Source organism: Meles meles, chromosome 7, assembly GCF_922984935.1.
Source record: "Meles meles chromosome 7, mMelMel3.1 paternal haplotype, whole genome shotgun sequence".
NCBI lineage: Eukaryota > Metazoa > Chordata > Mammalia > Carnivora > Mustelidae > Meles > Meles meles.
In genome coordinates, this window is record NC_060072.1 from 136,793,765 (window position 1) to 136,812,461 (window position 18,697).

Genomic DNA, 18,697 nt, shown 5'->3' on the forward strand with positions numbered 1-18,697 from the left:
TGAACAATATTAACCAACTTGGCCTTATTAAGCTTTATAGAACACTTTATTCAACTACATCAGAATACTCATTTTTTTCCCAAGTGCATGTAGAGCATCAATGAGTTAAAAACCATATTCTGGGTCACAGAACAAATGTCACATTAAAAAGAGCAGTCAAGGAGGGGGCCTGGGTGGCTCAGTTAGTTGAGCATCTACCTTTGGCTCAGGTCATGATCCCAAGGTCCTGGGATTGAGCCCCACATCAGGCTCCTTGCCCAGTGGGGAGTCTGCTTCTCCCTCTGCTCCTCAACCCATTTGTGCTCTTGTTCTCTCTCCCTCTCAAATAAATAAATAAAATTTAAAAGAAATAGTCAAGTAATATAATGTATGCTCTCTACCGTGGAAGTAAATTAAAAATCAATAACAGAAAAGCCAATGAAAAATCCTCAAGTATTTAAAAACTAAATATAACAATTCTAATCCACTCCTAAAATATTTTTAACCAAATGAAAATAAAAACGTAACTTACCAATATTTCTGAGATGAAGTTAAAACAGTATTAGAAGGAAATTTATATGACTAAGAATCATTTTTAGAAAAGATTAAGGTATCATGTTAGTTTCCACTTTAAGAAAGTAGACATAGAAGAGCAAATGAAACCCCAAAGTAATCAGAAGAAAGGAAATAAGAAAGATCACAGTAGAAATCAGTGAAATAAAAAAATAGAAAAAGAGAAAAGGAAACAAAAGCTAGTTCTTTAAGAAGATCAATAACATGGATAGATGTCTAGCCACACTGATCAGGAGAAAAGAGAAGACAAAACTACCAATAACCAGAGTGAAAAAAATGTCATAATTACAGATTATAAATATATATTAAGAGGATAATGGAATGTTATGAACAACTTTATGCCAATATGTTTGACAATATAGCTTAGATGAAATGAACGAACTCCTTGAAAGACACTATCAAAGTTCACTCAAGAAGATAAAAACTTGAATAACCCTATCTTGAGTAAAGAAATTGGATTTGATTTTTTTCTTTTTTTTAATTAATTAATTAATTTTTTCATCATAACAGTATTCATTGTTTTTGCACAACACCCAGTGCTCCATGCAGTACGTGCCCTCCCTATTACCCACCACCTGGTTCCCCCAACCTCCCACCCCCGCCCCTTCAAAACCCTCAGGTTGTTTTTCAGAGTCCATAGTCTCTTATGGTTTGCCTCCCCTTCCAATTTCCGATTTGAAGTTTAAAACCTTCTGAAAACAAAAACTTTAGGTTTAGGTGGCTTCACCTGTGCATTCTACCAAACATTTAGGGGAGAAATAATACCGGCACTATAAAGTTCTCCCAGAAAACTGAAGAGGAAGGAACACTTTCCAACTCATTTACTAAAGCATTATTGTGATACAGCATTACTATGATAGCAAAACAGAGACAATATAAGAAAAAAATACTACAAACCAACATCCCTCATGAACACAGGTGTAAAACTCCAAGCAACATTTTGGTACATTAAGGTCAACAATGTATAGAAAGGATAACACGTTGTAACAAAGTGGGTTCATCCTAAGAATGCTGGGTTGGTTTCATTTAAAAACAAATCAGAGTGCATGGAGGTTCCTCAAAATGTTGAAAATAGAACTACCCTATGACCCAGCAATTGCACTACTGGGTATTTACCCTAAAGATACAAACATAGTGATCCGAAGGGGCACGTGTACCCGAATGTTTATAGCAGCAATGTCTACAATAGCCAGACTATGGAAAGAACCTAGATGTCCATCAACAGATGAATGGATCAAGAAGATGTGGTATATATACACAATGGAATACTATGCAGCCATCAAAAGAAATGAAATCTTGCCATTTGCGACGACGTGGATGGAACTAGAGCGTATCATGCTTAGTGAAATAAGTCAATCGGAGAAAGACAACTATCATATGATCTCCCTGATATGAGGACATGGAGAAGCAACATGGGGGGGTAGGGGGATAGGAGAAGAATAAATGAAACAAGATGGGATTGGGAGGGAGACAAACCATAAATGACTCTTAATCTCACAAAACAAACTGGGGGTTGCTGGGGGGAGGTGGGATTGGGAGAGGGGGAGCGGGCTATGGACATTGGGGAGGGGAGGCGAACCATAAGAGACTATGGACTCTGAAAAACAACCTGAGGGTTTTGAAGGGTCAGGGGTGGGAGGTTGGGGGAACAGGTGGTGGGTGATGGGGAGGGCACGTTTTGCATGGAGCACTGGGTGTTGTGCAAAAAGAATGAATACTGTTACGCTGAAAAAAATAAATAAATAAAAAGGGGAAAAAAAAATCAGTGTGATTCTCCATAATAACCAATTCTTAAAGAAAAAAATAATAATATAATCTCAATAGACAGAGTAAAAAGCATTCAACAGAATGCAGTATCCATTCCTGATTTAAAAAAAAAAAATTCTAATCAATGTAGTAGAAGGGAACTTACCCAGCCTGATAAGAGTCACCTAACAGGAGTGTCTGGGTGGCTCAGTTGCTTAAATGTCCAACTCTTGATTTCAGCCCAGGTCTTAATCTCAGGGTGTTGTGAGTTCAGACCCCATGTTGGGAGCCTAAAGCATGGAGCCTAAAAATAAAAAGTCACCTAACAAAAGCCTATAGCCAACAGTGAACTGAATGGTGAAGGACTGAATGTATTACCTTCAAGATAAGGAATAAGACTGGGACATCTGCTCTTAATTGCTTTTTTCTCAATATTTCATAAGAGTTTTTGGCCCATGCAATCAAGCAAGAAGAGTAAATAAAAGACATCCAGGTTAGAAAGGAAGAAAGAGAAGTCTGAATTTGTAGATGACATGATTATTTTGTAAGACACTGGCAATTGACAATCTATTTTTGTATGGCTCAAAAAATGAAGAATGGTTTTTACATTTTTGTACAGTTGTAAATAATAACAACATCAATAAAAGAAGAATCTGTCCCCCTACCCCCCCACGTTTTGCATGGAGCACTGGGTGTTGTGCAAAAAGAATGAATACTGTTACGCTGAAAAAAAAAAAAATAAATAAAAAGGGAAAAAAAAAAGAAAAAAAAAAAAAGAAGAAGAATCTGTACAGAGACTTTATGTGGTCCATAAAGCCTAAAATATTTATTATCTGGCCCTTTAGAGAAAATGTTTGCTGACCCTGGCCTATGTAGGAAATCTGCTGGAATCTCCAAAAGCCTACTAGATCAAATAAGTGAATTTAGCAAGGCTGGGTTGTAGGATATAAGATTAATATGCAAAATCAGTTAAATTTCCATATATCAGTGAATAATCAGAAGATGAAAATTTTAAAATTAAATCTAGAGTAGCATCAAAAATATTTACATAGGAGTAAATGACAAAAGATGTAAAAAAAAAACCTATATGACAAAAATCACATAATATTGCTGAAAAATTAACACTTAAATACTGGATATTGCTTCTTTGTGATTCAGATGACAATAATATTAAGATGGCAATTTTCTCCCAAATGATGTATAGATTTAATGCTCATCGCAATCAAAATCTCAGAAAGCATTTCTCATAGAAATTAACAAACTGATTTAAAAATTCATATGGAAATGTAAAAAACTAGAAGAGCCAAAATAACTTTTTAAAAATATTTACTTACTCATGAGGAACAGAGAGAGAGAGAGAGAGAGGCAGAAGCAGAGGGAGAAGTAGGCTCCCTGCAGAGCAGAAAGCCTAGGGACTAGATCCCAGGACCCTGGGATCATGACCTGAGCTGAAGACAGACGCATAACTGACTAAGCCACCCAGGCACCCTCAACTTAAAGAGAAAGATAGGAACCCTGATACCACCTAACTTTATGGCTTATTCTAAAGCTACAGTAATTAAGACAACGTGGTATTGGTATAAATACAGACAAACAGAACAATGGAACAAAACAGATATATTCAACTTTTTTTTCAAGATTGCAAAAGAAATTCAGCAAGGAAAGGGCATTATTTCAACAAAGGATGCTCATATGCTCCCCAAATGAACTGTAATTCATTCCCAAGATCATAAACAAAAATTAACTTAAAATGGTTCATAGACTTAAATATAAAACCAAAAGTTATAGAACTTCCAGAAGAAAACAAAGAAGATCCTTGCGACCATGTGTTAGGCAAATCTTTCTTAGATATAACACCAAAAGCATGGTCCATTTAAAAAAAAACAACCCCACATTATTAATTGGACTTCATCTACTTTGGAGATAAAGATCATTATCCTGATCTGATCGTGGCTTTGTGGGTATGCATATATATGGCACAATTTATCACGTCAACACTCTAGATATATACACATGTATGTCAATTATAAAACTATTACATATTTTAAGTTAGAAATGAAATAAGGAAAACATTTGATATGTATATAATATTAGAATTAAAAATCTATCTCACTGGAATCCTTAAAAATCTTTCTCACTTTAAAGGATAAATGCAAAAAAACAAAAAAGTCAATCAAAAACATGTCTATAGATGGGAGGAGTCAAGATGGCGGAGAAGTAGCAGCCTGAGACTACATCAGGTAGCAGGAGATCAGCTCGATAGCTTATCTAAACATTGCAAACACCTACAAATCCAACGGGAGAGCGAAGAGAAGAAGAACAGCAACTCTAGAAACAGAAAATCAACCACTTTCTGAAAGGTAGGACTGGCGGAGAAGTGAATCTAAAACGATGGGAAGATAGACCCCGGGGGGAGGGGCCGGCTCCCGGCAAGCGGCGGAGCAACGGAGCACAAAATCAGGACTTTTACAAGTCTGTTCCACTGAGGGACATTGCTCCAGAGGCTAAACCAGGGTGAAGCCCACGCGGGGTCAGCGTGGCCCCAGGCCCCGCGTCAGAGTGTCGGAGAGCTCGCAGGTATTAGAACGGAGAAGCCGGCTGCAGAGACAGAGCCGAGGACTGAACTCTCAGCTCGGGGTTACCTTGAACTGGTCGCGGGCTGGGTGAGCTCGGAGCACGGCTAGAGGCCGGGGATACGGGAGTGATTGGGTGCTGTCCTCTGGGGGCGCACTGAGGAGTGGGGCCCCAGGCTCTCGGCTCCTCCGGGCCGGAGACTAGGAGGCCGCCATTTTTATTCCTGTCCTCCGGAACTCTACGGAAAGCGTTCAGGGAACAGAAGCTCCCAAAAGCGAACCCAAGCCGATTACTTAGTCCGGCCGCCGGTAAGGGCGGTGCAATCCCGCCTCGGGCAAAGACACTTGAGAATCACTACAACAGGCCCCTCCCCCAGAAGATCAACAAAATATCCAGCCAGGACGAAGTTCATCTATCAAGGAGAAAGCAGGTTCAATTCCTAAGACAGCAGAGCAATTCCAGAGGAGGAGAAAGCAAAGCACGGAACTCATGGCTTTCTCCCCATGATTCTTTAGTCTTGTGGCTACTTCAATTTTTTTTTTCTTTTTTTCAATTTTTTTTCTTTTTTCTTGTTTCTTCTTCTGCTAAATTTTTTAAAACTTTTACCCTTTTCTTTTTTAACGTTTTTTGACTAGTTCATCTAAATATATATATTTTTTTCTTTTTTATATTTTTTTGTTTTATTTTTTAAATTTTTTTCTTCCCCCCCCCTTTTTTTTCTTCCTTTTTTTTTTTTCAGAACCTGTTTTTATCCCCTTTCTCCCCCCCACAATTAGGGGTCTCTTCTGATTTGGTTACAGCGCATTTTTCTGGGGTCTTTGCCACCCTTTTAGTAGTTTATTTGCTCCTTCATATCCTCTTATCTGGACAAAATGACAAGGCGGAAAAAATCACCACAAACAAAAGAACAAGAGACAGTACCGAAGGCTAGGGACCTAATCAACACAGACATTGGTAATATGTCAGATCAAGAGTTCAGAATGACGATTCTGAACATTCTAGCCGGGCTCGAAAAAGGCATGGAAGATATTAGAGAAACCCTCTCTGGAGATATTAAAGCCCTTTCTGGAGAAATTAAAGAACTAAAATCTAACCAAGTTGAAATCAAAAAAGCTATTAATGAGGTGCAATCAAAAATGGAGGCTCTCACTGCTAGGATCAATGAGGCAGAAGAAAGAATTAGTGATATAGAAGACCAAATGACAGAGAATAAGGAAGCCGAGCAAAAGAGGGACAAACAGCTACTGGACCATGAGGGGAGAATTCGAGAGATAAGTGACACCATAAGACGAAACAACATTAGAATAATTGGGATTCCAGAAGAAGAAGAAACAGAGAGGGGAGCAGAAGGTCTATTGGAGAGAATCTTTGGAGAGAATTTCCCTAATATGGCAAAGGGAACAAGCATCAAAATCCAGGAGATGCAGAGAACCCCCCTCAAAGTCAACAAGAATAGGTCCACACCCCGTCACCTAATAGTAAAATTTACAAGTCTTAGTGACAAAGAGAAAATCCTGAAAGCAGCCCGAGAAAAGAAGTCTGTAACATACAATGGTAAAAATATTAGATTGGCGGCAGACTTATCCACAGAGACCTGGCAGGCCAGAAAGAGCTGGCATGATATATTCAGAGCACTAAACGAGAAAAACATGCAGCCAAGAATACTCTATCCAGCTAGGCTATCATTGAAAATAGAAGGAGAGATCAAAAGCTTCCAAGACAAACAAAAACTGAAAGAATTTGCAAACACCAAACCAGCTCTACAGGAAATATTGAAAGGGGTCCTCTAAGCAAAGAGAGAGCCTAAAAGTAGTAGATCAGAAAGGTACAGAGACAATATACAGTAACAGTCACCTTACAGGCTAATAATGGCACTAAATTCATATCTCTCAATAGTTACCCTGAATGTTAATGGGCTAAATGCCCCAATCAAAAGACACAGGGTATCAGAATGGATAAAAAAACAAAACCCATCACTATGTTGCCTACAAGAAACTCATTTTAGACACGAAGACACCTCCAGATTTAAAGTGAGGGGGTGGAAAACAATTTACCGTGCTAATGGGCATCAGAAGAAAGCTGGGGTGGCAATCCTTATATCAGATCAATTAGATTTCAAGCCAAAGACTATAATAAGAGATGAGGAAGGACACTATATCCTACTCAAAGGGTCTGTCCAACAAGAAGATCTAACAATTTTAAATATCTATGCCCCTAACGTGGGAGCAGCCAACTATATCAACCAATTAATAACAAAATCAAAGAAACACATCAATAATAATACAATAATAGTAGGGGACTTGAACACTCCCCTCACTGAAATGGACAGATCATCCAAGCCAAAGATCAACAAGGAAATAAAGGCCTTAAATGACACACTGGACCAGATGGACATCACAGATATATTCAGAACATTTCATCCCAAAGCAACAGAATACACATTCTTCTCTAGTGCACATGGAACCTTCTCCAGAATAGATCACATCCTGGGTCACAAATCAGGTCTCAACCGGTATCAAAAGATTAGGATTATTCCCTGCATATTTTCAGACCACAATGCTCTGAAGCTAGAACTCAATCACAAGAGGAAAGCTGGAAAGAACCCAAATACATGGAGACTAAACAGCATCCTTCTAAAGAATGAATGGGTCAACCAGGAAATTAAAGAAGAATTGAAAAAATGCATGGAAACAAATGATAATGAAAACACAACAGTTCAAAATCTGTGGGACACAGCAACGGCAGTCCTGAGAGGAAAATATATAGCGGTACAAGCCTTTCTCAAGAAACAAGAAAGGTCTCAAGTACACAACCTAACCCTACACGTCAAGGAGCTGGAGAAAGAACAAGAAAGAAACCCTAAACCCAGCAGGAGAAGAGAAATCATAAAGATCAGAGCAGAAATCAATGAAATAGAAACCAAAAAAAAACAATAGAAAAAATCAATGAAACTAGGAGCTGGTTCTTTGAAAGAATCAATAAGATTGATAAACCCCTGGCCAGACTCATCAAAAAGAAAAGAGAAAGGACCCAAATCAATAAAATCATGAATGAAAGAGGAGAGATCACAACTAACACCAAAGAAATACAGACAATTATAAGAACATACTATGAGCAACTCTATGCCAACAAATTGGACAATCTGGAAGAAATGGATGCATTCCTAGAGACATATAAACTACCACAACTGAACCAGGAAGAAATAGAAAACCTGAACAGGCCCATAACCAGTAAGGAGATTGAAACAGTCATCAAAAATCTCCAAACAAACAAAAGCCCAGGGCCAGACGGCTTCCCAGGGGAATTCTACCAAACATTTAAAGAAGAACTCATTCCTATTCTCCTGAAACTGTTCCAAAAAATAGAAATGGAAGGAAAACTTCCAAACTCATTTTATGAGGCCAGCATCACCTTGATCCCAAAACCAGACAAGGATCCCACCAAAAAAGAGAACTACAGACCAATATCCTTGATGAACACAGACGCAAAAATTCTCGCCAAAATACTAGCCAATAGGATTCAACAGTACATTAAAAGGATTATTCACCATGATCAAGTGGGATTTATTCCAGGGCTGCAGGGTTGGTTCAACATCCGCAAATCAATCAATGTGATACAACACATTAATAAAAGAAAGTACAAGAACCATATGATACTCTCAATAGATGCTGAAAAAGCATTTGACAAAGTACAGCATCCCTTCCTGATCAAAACTCTTCCAAGTGTGGGGATAGAGGGCACATACCTCAATATTATCAAAGCCATCTATGAAAAACCCTCCGCAAATATCATTCTCAATGGAGAAAAACTGAAAGCTTTTCCGTTAAGGTCAGGAAAATGGCAGGGATGTCCATTATCACCACTGCTATTCAACATAGTACTAGAAGTCCTAGCCTCAGCAATCAGACAACAAAAAGAAATTAAAGGCATCCAAATTGGTAAAGAAGAAGTCAAACTATCACTCTTCGCAGATGATATGATACTATATGTGGAAAACCCAAAAGACTCCACTCCAAAACTGCTAGAACTTGTCCAGGAATTCAGTAAAGTGTCAGGATATAAAATCAATGCACAGAAATCAGTTGCATTTCTGTACACCAACAACAAGACTGAAGAAAGAGAAATTAAGGAGTCAATCCCATTTACAATTGCACCCAAAACTATAAGATACCTAGGAATAAACCTAACCAAAGAGACTAAGAACCTATACACAGAAAATTATAAAGTACTCATGAAAGAAATTGAGGAAGACACAAAAAAATGGAAAAATGTTCCATGCTCCTGGATTGGAAGAATAAATATTGTGAAAATGTCTATGCTACCTAAAGCAATCTACACATTTAATGCAATCCCTATCAATATACCATCCATTTTTTTCAAAGAAATGGAACAAATAATCCTAAAATTTATATGGAACCAGAAAAGACCTCGAATAGCCAAAGGAATATTGAAAAAGAAAGCCAAAGTTGGTGGCATCACAATTCCGGACTTCAAGCTCTATTACAAAGCTGTCATCATCAGAACAGCATGGTACTGGCACAAAAACAGACACATAGATCAGTGGAACAGAATAGAGAGCCCAGAAATCGACCCTCAACTCTATGGTCAACTAATCTTCGACAAAGCAGGAAAGAATGTCCAATGGAAAAAAGACAGCCTCTTCAATAAATGGTGCTGGGAAAATTGGACAGCCACATGTAGAAAAATGAAATTGGACCACTTCCTTACACCACACACGAAAATAGACTCCAAATGGATGAAGGACCTCAATGTGAGAAAGGAATCCATCAAAATCCTTGAGGAGAATGCAGGCAGCAACCTCTTCGACCTCAGCCACAGCAACATCTTCCTAGGAACATCGCCAAAGGCAAGGGCAAAAATGAACTATTGGGATTTCATCAAGATCAAAAGCTTTTGCACAGCAAAGGAAACAGTTCACAAAACCAAAAGACAACTAACAGAATGGGAGAAGATATTTGCAAACGACATATCAGATAAAGGGCTAGTATCCTAAATCTATAAGGAACTTAGCAAACTCAACACCCAAAGAACAAACAATCCAATCAAGAAATGGGCAGAGGACATGAACAGACATTTCTGCAAAGAAGACATCCAGATGGCCAACAGACACATGAAAAAGTGCTCCATATCACTCGGCATCAGGGAAATACAAATCAAAACCACAATGAGATATCACCTCACACCAGTCAGAATGGCTAAAATTAACAAGTCAGGAAATGACAGATGCTGGAGAGGATGTGGAGAAAGGGGAACCCTCCTCCACTGTTGGTGGGAATGCAAGCTGGTGCAACCACTCTGGAAAACAGCATGGAGGTTCCTCAAAATGTTGAAAATAGAACTACCCTATGACCCAGCAATTGCACTACTGGGTATTTACCCTAAAGATACAAACATAGTGATCCGAAGGGGCACGTGTACCCGAATGTTTATAGCAGCAATGTCTACAATAGCCAAACTATGGAAAGAACCTAGATGTCCATCAACAGATGAATGGATAAAGAAGATGTGGTATATATACACAATGGAATACTATGCAGCCATCAAAGAAATGAAATCATGCCATTTGCGACGACGTGGATGGAACTAGAGCGTATCATGCTTAGTGAAATAATTCAATCGGAGAAAGACAACTATCATATGATCTCCCTGATATGAGGACATGGAGAAGCAACATGGGGGGTTAGGGGGATAGGAGAAGAATAAATGAAACAAGATGGGATTGGGAGGGAGATAAACCATAAATGACTCTTAATCTCACAAAACAAACTGGGGGTTGCTGGGGGGAGGTGGGATTGGGAGAGGGGGAGGGGGCTATGGACATTGGGGAGGGTAAGTGCTATCGTGAGTGCTATGAAGTGTGTAAACCTGGCGATTCACAGACCTGTACCCCTGGGGATAAAAATACATTATATGTTTATTTAAAAAAAAAATTTGGAAGGGGAGGCGAACCATAAGAGACTATGGACTCTGAAAAACAACCTGAGGGTTTTGAAGGGTCAGGGGTGGGAGGTTGGGGGAACAGGTGGTGGGTAATGGGGAGGGCACGTTTTGCATGGAGCACTGGGTGTTGTGCAAAAGAATGAATACTGTTATGCTGAAAAAATAAATAAAATGGAAAAAAAAAGTTGTAGGAAAAAAAAAGAAACATGTCTATATATGACTCTATATTTAGTATCATTATATAGCCACTGATACCTAATAGTGCTAAGTAATTTAATGGCATATCACCAAGAGACTATCCCAGCACTCCAGGGAATATCTGGAATGTGAGGAAAATACAAAAGACCACAAAGATACAGAAAGAATATTAATTAACACAATACTATAGTTCGATCAAACATTAAGCATGTGGACTGCAGATAGACCCTAAGGGTTCTTGGTGATCTCAGCCTCTAAAGCCCATTTACTTGGCTCAAAGGCGTTAGTGATATTTTTCTTTTTGGTGCCAGGCTTCAAAGACTGTGGGGTGTGTATACTTCTTGGGTTTATCTTCCCCACTCTCCAGAATGCCATTTCATGTGCTCAGTCTGGGAGGCTGCCAAGACAGCCTTTGCTATTCCACCCAATGTGAACTGTTCCTCTCTCTCTCTCTCTCTCTCTGTTGGACCCACTTCTGGTTGTATTTTCTGCCATCTCTTTAATTTCCTGTCTTCCAGAAAGTTATAGGCCCTAATGTAGCTTTCACCTGCCTGGTATAGACATTTGTAAAACAAATCCAATGTCGCCATGGGGAAGGGAGCTTAATGCCTTTTGTAGGTGCTCATCATCTTTCTATCTGATCACTTTTTCTGTCTTTGTCTTGCTCAGTTTTTCCTGCAACTTCGTTCCCTCCTTGTATTACTTTCCTATGTTATAGATTTGTTATAATTAGCAAAAAACTTTGGTATATCTCCTAGAGTCCTCATGCTTTCAACAGAGTTGCAAACAGATCTGCATCCTTGTTCACAAGTCCCTGAACTGATACTTTTGAGGAGATCTGTGTAAAATCATAAAAGGAAGAAGAATGCATTATTCCTCTCATGTCGCATTTACTAGGGCAGGGGATTTATTAGTTCATATAGAAGAAAGCCCTACCTGGAAAGCCTCTAACACCAGGATTATATTTCAACATAATTGAGTCAGGAAATCCTTGTTGCCTGCTTAGCAGCATTTAAACACAAACCCTTTGGAAACTCCCTCTTCCTCTGGATTCTAGAACTTCTGGGTAATGTGTTAACTTCCTAAAGTTACTCTGACAGGTCTTCTTCCTAGCCTACATGCTCTGCAAATGCAAATGAAGACATTTCCCAGGCTTCTCTAAACTCTCTGCCAAAAACAACTTGTCCACTCCTGTTCATGATTTATTACCTCTCACTGATACTTCCCAATCTTCCCCTCTCCTGCCTTTAGACTTGTGATGTCCAACAAGAAAGCCACTAGCCGTTGGTGAGAACGTGAAATGTGGCCAGTCCAAATGGAGATGTACCATCTGTATAAAACACAAATACTAGATAGATAACAGTATATACAATATATATACACAGATAATAGTATATATAATAGTATTGATTATATATATAATGGTATTGATTATATGTATGTATATATATAATACTCATTATATATATAATAGTATTGATTAAATGTTGAAGTAAAAATATTTTGGATATATAGGGTTAAATAAAATATATCACAAAAGTTAATTTCACCTGTTTCTTTTTATCTTTTTTGAAATTCTAGCTCTTAGAAAACTTAATATTAGATATGTGGATTACATTACATTTGCACTGGACAGCCCTTCTCTAGACCTGAAATTCAAACTGACCATTTAAATCGAACACAGTAGAAACTGAAACCAATCTATTCCAGACCCTCAAGTCTGCTCACTGTTATTATGGAATAAACATCAGCTGGCATGAGACAGGTTGTGTAACATCAGCTGCTGCGGTCAAGGAAATTGTATGATGAAGGAACTGACTCTAGAATGAATTACTTATGACCTGGGTGACAGGATGACTCTGGCAGTTGTCAGTGTTGCTCGTGGGTAGCTGCAGCGGGCATGTACTTAGGACTGGGATATAACACTGTAAGCTTTCTACTAGGAAAGCACAGTAGCAATTAGGAATGAAAACAACCAGGGATCTGCCAAAATAGTGGATAGTTTGTATGCATTTGGAGTCAGAAACATTAGCAGTTACATGTTGTGACATACTCAGAATAGGTATTGTAACCACCCAAAGGTGCCAGATGGAATCTTCCTCTTCACCTAGCCCCAAACCTGGAGTCATTTTTGATTCAACACTTTCCTTACTCCCCATAGCCAAGCACTACACTAAACCCTGTTTATTCCACCGACACCCACTTGCCACATCCACATTTCTTTCCTCTTTAAAGAAAACCAGAGGGGGGCGCCTGGATGGCTCAGTTGGTTAGTGTCTGACTCTTGATTTTGGCTTCAGTCATGATCTCAAGGTCCTAAGATCAAGCCCCATGTCGGGGCTGGAGCCTGCTTAAGATTCTCTCTCTGCCTTCCCTTGTCTCCTGCTTGCATGCACTCACTCTCTCTCTCTCAAAAAAAAAAAAAAAAAAAAGAAAGAAAGGAAAGAAAAAAGAAATGGAAAAAACAAACAAACAAACAAACAGAGAAGGGACACACAGGTCCATATGCTGCCCCCATGGTCCCAAGAGGGAGAGCTCAGGATTAGGCTTGCCTTTATATCATGACAGTCACTTAAAAAAACAACATCCTGTTCTTTACAGTTATTCTTCAGTAGAAATAGCAGGCAGTTAGGAAGGCAAATAGGGGAGATGAAGAGGCACTCAAGAGACCTTAAGATGTTGGGGGAAAGGGCCTAAGGCTGAACAAACCCAATTTTCTTTCTTTGTTTTTCCCTTTCCTGTTCCCTCCCCCTATCCATTTTTGTTGCCTTCTTTTTCTAGTACACATAGCTGTGTTGGGTGGGTGAACAGAGTTTCATCACTTTACACAGCAGACTACAATTCCTAAGTGATTTTGGATTATCCATTGACTTGCCTTATAAGAAATGATTCAGAATTACATGTACAGCTGAGCTTTATGTCAATTAAACCGTAAACTTTATTAAATTTTAAAACTTTGAGTAGCCTAGAAATTCTCTTCTTAAACTAACTGGCAATTGTCTAAGCATACGTTGTATGTCAGATGCTATATCAGCGTCATCAGACGCTACTTAATTTTTTTATAGTTTCATTTTTTTAAAGGCCCTACTGATGGAATGTTAGATTGGGCAAGTCCTGTTCAGAAACATAATGTATAAATATATTAAAGTCTTTGTGCTTCTAGAAGCTCTCCTACTTGCGTATTGATTAAAGGCAAAGAAAATCCTGATGCACAATTTTTTTGGAAAAAAAAAAGTATCTTTGACTTGGTCCTTTGCTATTACAGTTAAGACCATCAAGTTGTCATCTAGTTGTTTCAGTCAGCTCCTTTGCTGTAGTTTGTGCCTTTATTTTGTTATTTAAGTCCTAAGTAAATAATATATTAAGTAGACTTATGAATGCCCCTGATTATTCATGCCCTGTACATTTTTTTTCAATCAAATTCAAATTATGGAGCAGTTATTCAACTAAGTATGTCTTATACTCTTCAGTTTAGGAAAAAATTGATCTCCAACGTTCCTGCTGCATAAACCATGCTGACACATGGCTCAATAGCCACCATGACCCAACAAGAAGTAGTTTTGTGTGTTCAAATACTCCCCATCAGTGAAATCTTATTGTTACATCAGTTTCTTTCCAACCACCATATACCTAATTTGGACTAAACCCCAAAGTCGATCAATCAATAGTACCTTTACTGCCCCATTCTCGTGCATGGTGATGCAGTTATCCGCATCTTCTGAGAGCTGGTACAAGGCTTGAGCTGTCGCTCGATGTACATTGGCATCATTTGATTTCAGGTAACGCACTAATGGAGCCACTGCTTTGTACTCGCCAAAGGCCACTCTGTTTCTCCCCCACATACAGCAGCGTGAAATAGCTTCTGCTAGATGGCGCCTCAGTTTATCATTATTCTGCACAAAGGAAATGGACAGTGGTACATGCATTGCAATGAATGTGTGAGGTCATGTTTCTGTGCTAGATGTTTATTACCCAATAAAAGGCCAAGGAGTCAAGGGAGAACAGCTAGGAGGCTATTCAGGTGGTGTCTTGAAAGAAATGAGTATTTTGGTGATCCCCAGTTGGGCCAAGGTTCAATCCTGAGTTTTCTTTTTATGACTTTAAATATTTTAAATTTCTTTTTATTGACTACTGAATGTCGTCAATACACTCAAACATGATCAAGTGTCAAGCATTTGTTATTTGCTCAAGGCTTGATTTCCTTTTGAGAACATGCTAGAGGGAAAAAAATAGTTAAAAATATTGGACATTCTTAAGGGAACATTTCATCTGACTGGGATATGTGGATTAACTCTACACCTTCACCCCAGGAATACTTCTACATCAGTAATACACCTTGGTTCCCAACAGGGAGAAGGCAGTGCAGCAAACAATGATAGGTTTGAGTCTCCCATTTTCCTTTCTGTAGCCTTTGTCCAGACTATATCCTTCTTTTTGTATGTAATTAACTCCTATGGGTATAATATAATTAAATACGATAGAGTTTTCTATTTGTTAATTGTATTGTTCTCTTGATTGAGGCAACAACTTGGTGTCCTTAACTGAATCTGGCAGTTATTCTTAGGAACTCTGTGTCAGACTAGCCCTAAAACGTCTTTTAAACCAAGTATCCTTCCAGTGACTGAATTTCTGCTCTATGATTTTCCTGCCAAGAGGTAGCCCAAGCTATGCTCAAATACCTCTGGTCATGGTGAAGTCACTATCTCTCAAAGCTGCTTATTCTGTCTGGCACAGCTTTGGATAAATAATACAGTGGTTGCCAAAGTCTCCCAGCCCAAGAATGCCTTCAATCCAAGCTTCCTAAGCCTGAGGAGGAGTTTTTAACTTCTATAGTTGGCATGAACAGTTATCTTAAGGATAATGATAATGATGGTGGTGATGGAAGAGGATAGTTAACACTTCTACAATAACATTTATATTTGCTACCACTTTATGACTTGCCAGTAACAAATAAAAAACAGCCTCTGTTTTCTAAGGATCTTGCATATTAAATTGTACCATTAGAATACACTTTCACATTGATTAGTGTCAGAGAAATTAAATGAGGTGACCAAAATCTCATACCTCATAGGTGATGGATTTTAAGCTTGAATCCAGGTCTCTGGACCCTAAGCTTATTGTTTTTACCACTACACCATGATATCTTACGATAATACACATTTAAAATGAAAGGGTGTATTACTTACTGTATTTGCTAGTTTGGACAATAAAGGGACAACTCCATGATCTGTAATTACAGCTAAATTTTCTTGATCTTTTGCTATATTGGTAATAGCAGCACATACACTTGCCAAAACTTCTTTATTATCTGATTTCAGTAAGTTGACAACAAGTTCCAAACCACCAACAAAGGAACGAACCATTTCTCCAGCATCCTAGAGAAAATTAAAAACAAAAGATGTCATCAAAAATAATTTTATGATCAGCATTTTTTTAACATGAGTGTGTGCTTTTTTATTTTTTATTTTTTTTTCAGCGTAACAGTATTCATTGTTTTTGCACAACACCCAGTGCTCCATGCAAAACGTGCCCTCCCTGTTACCCACCACCTGTTCCCCCAACCTCCCACCCCTGCCCCTTCAAAACCCTCAGGTTGTTTTTCAGAGTCCATAGTCTCTTATGGTTCGCCACCCCTTCCAAATTTTTTTTTTTTAATAAACATATAATGTATTTTTATCCCCAGGGGTACAGGTCTGTGAATCGCCAGGTTTACACACTTCACAGCACTCACGATAGCACATACCCTCCCCAATGTCCATAACCCCCTCCCCCTCTCCCAACCCCACCTCCCCCCAGCAACCCCCAGTTTGTTTTGTGAGATTAAGAGTCATTTATGGTTTGTCTCCCTCCCAATCCCATCTTGTTTCATTTATTCTTCTCCTATCCCCCAACCCCCCATGTTGCTTCTCCATGTCCTCATATCAGGGAGATATGATCAGCATTTTTTTAAGCAAAAAGTAATGATAAGGCTGTAAGGTATACCTTTGGCATAAAAAACAAATTCAGTTTATTTATTATATGTGATTTCTATGTATGTACGTATATGTATACATACACAATTCAGTTTCAACAGATATTTATTGAACAACTATTATGTGAGAGTTTCTATGCTAACTTCTGGGGATATAGAAATTAGTAAAATACAGTTGTCTTATTATTTGTTGTAGTTATATTTTATAAATTTTTCATAAAAACTGCATTAAATACTAAACCACTATTTCTAGGGGAAATGCAGCATTAGGTTCCTGTGAGCCTCTGGTCACAAATTTTTCAACTGATCGATATATAACCTTATTTTATGCGTGTTTCTGCTTAAAGATGTCTTGTCTTAAATAGTGGTAATTCATTAACATTGAACTCATAGACACCACACTATAAGTCATGCCTGAAGGGGCTTTATCTAACACACGAACTTAGGAACACTAGAGAGCACTTGGGTACTATATGTGGGCCCCATGTCAAATAGTGAATCACCAACAAAACCCACAAAGATATGAAAAATGTGGTTTTAAGTAGACTACAGAGTGGATGCTTGTTAATAATATGAGAGCTAAAACAAATGGCAGAGTGTCATCTTTTCAGCCCCAGCTGAGAACATACATTTTGGGTGACTCAAATTTTTCATCTCTGTGTGCATGTTCAAGAACGACCACAGAGGTGCTGTGAATATTGATTGGGCGATGACAGAGATTTTAGCAAGTAGGCAAAAATTCCCACCAAATACATTAAGAATATGGATTGATTGTGTATACTCTTTTGCAATTATGTTGCTTGCAATCTAGTGGGGAGTGGGGGCATTCAGAAATACGTATAATGGGGACACCTGGGTGGCTCAGTCGGTTAAGTGACAGACTTAGTTTTGGCTCAGGTCATGATCTCAGGGTCATGAGACAGAGCCCTGCATTGTACTCCACACAGCGGGTAGTCTTCTTGAAATTTCTCTCCCTCGGTCCCTCCTCCCATTCTCTTTCTGAAATAAATAAACAAATCTTTAAAAATAAAGAAATACATATAATAAACAGCACTAAGAGGAAAGATTCAAGGACGGCCCCCCAAGATGATGTTTGTAAACAAAGTCTAAAAGGTGAGGAGTTACCAGTGTGAAGGGGGTTCAGGGTGGAGGAATCGTCATGAAACAGACCTGAGAATGAGAGGAGGGAACTTTTTTTTCTTTCTTAGTGCAGAGTAGCATAAGTAAGAAAGGGAGAATAGGAGAAAATGAGACTTACTGAGATCTTCTTGATGGGTCTTCACTGAATGCCTTGGTAGAAAGTATGGAGTTAATTTTAAGGGCACAAGAAAACCACTGAAATGGTTTAAGTGTGTGTGTAGTGACAGGGGGGAGGGAGGGAGGGGAAGGGAATTTTATCAATTTTGTATCACCATAGATCTCTCAGAATTGGATTTGAGTTTGGGGCAAAGCCTGGTGCTGGGAACCCAGAAGCTATTTCATGAAGTTCAGATAAGAGGCAGTAGAAATTTGGAAGGAGGTTATGGTCTAGACCTGGAGGAAAGGGTGTGGATTTGTGTGCGCTGACTGGAGAAGATAAGGACCAGTGACTCAATGACGATTCCCCTGTTTCTGGCTTGACCTAATGGCGCTAATGTTGGAAAGACAGGGTGTTGTTTTGTTTCCTTGGGGTGAGAAAGGATGGTACTTGATATC

At 38.7% G+C, this 18,697-nt stretch overlaps 1 protein-coding gene across 1 annotated transcript in view; it reads right to left on the minus strand.

Moving 5' to 3' along the window:
• ODAD2 (outer dynein arm docking complex subunit 2) overlaps positions 1–18,697 on the minus strand; it is a 187,145-nt gene that overhangs the window by 43,976 nt on the left and 124,472 nt on the right. Inside the window, exons 17-18 of the mRNA XM_046012769.1 lie at positions 16,218–16,406; positions 14,703–14,924 (exon numbers count right to left, since the gene is read on the minus strand). Of these exons, the coding sequence (XP_045868725.1) occupies positions 14,703–14,924; positions 16,218–16,406 (411 nt within the window). The remainder of the gene's footprint in view (positions 1–14,702; positions 14,925–16,217; positions 16,407–18,697) is intronic.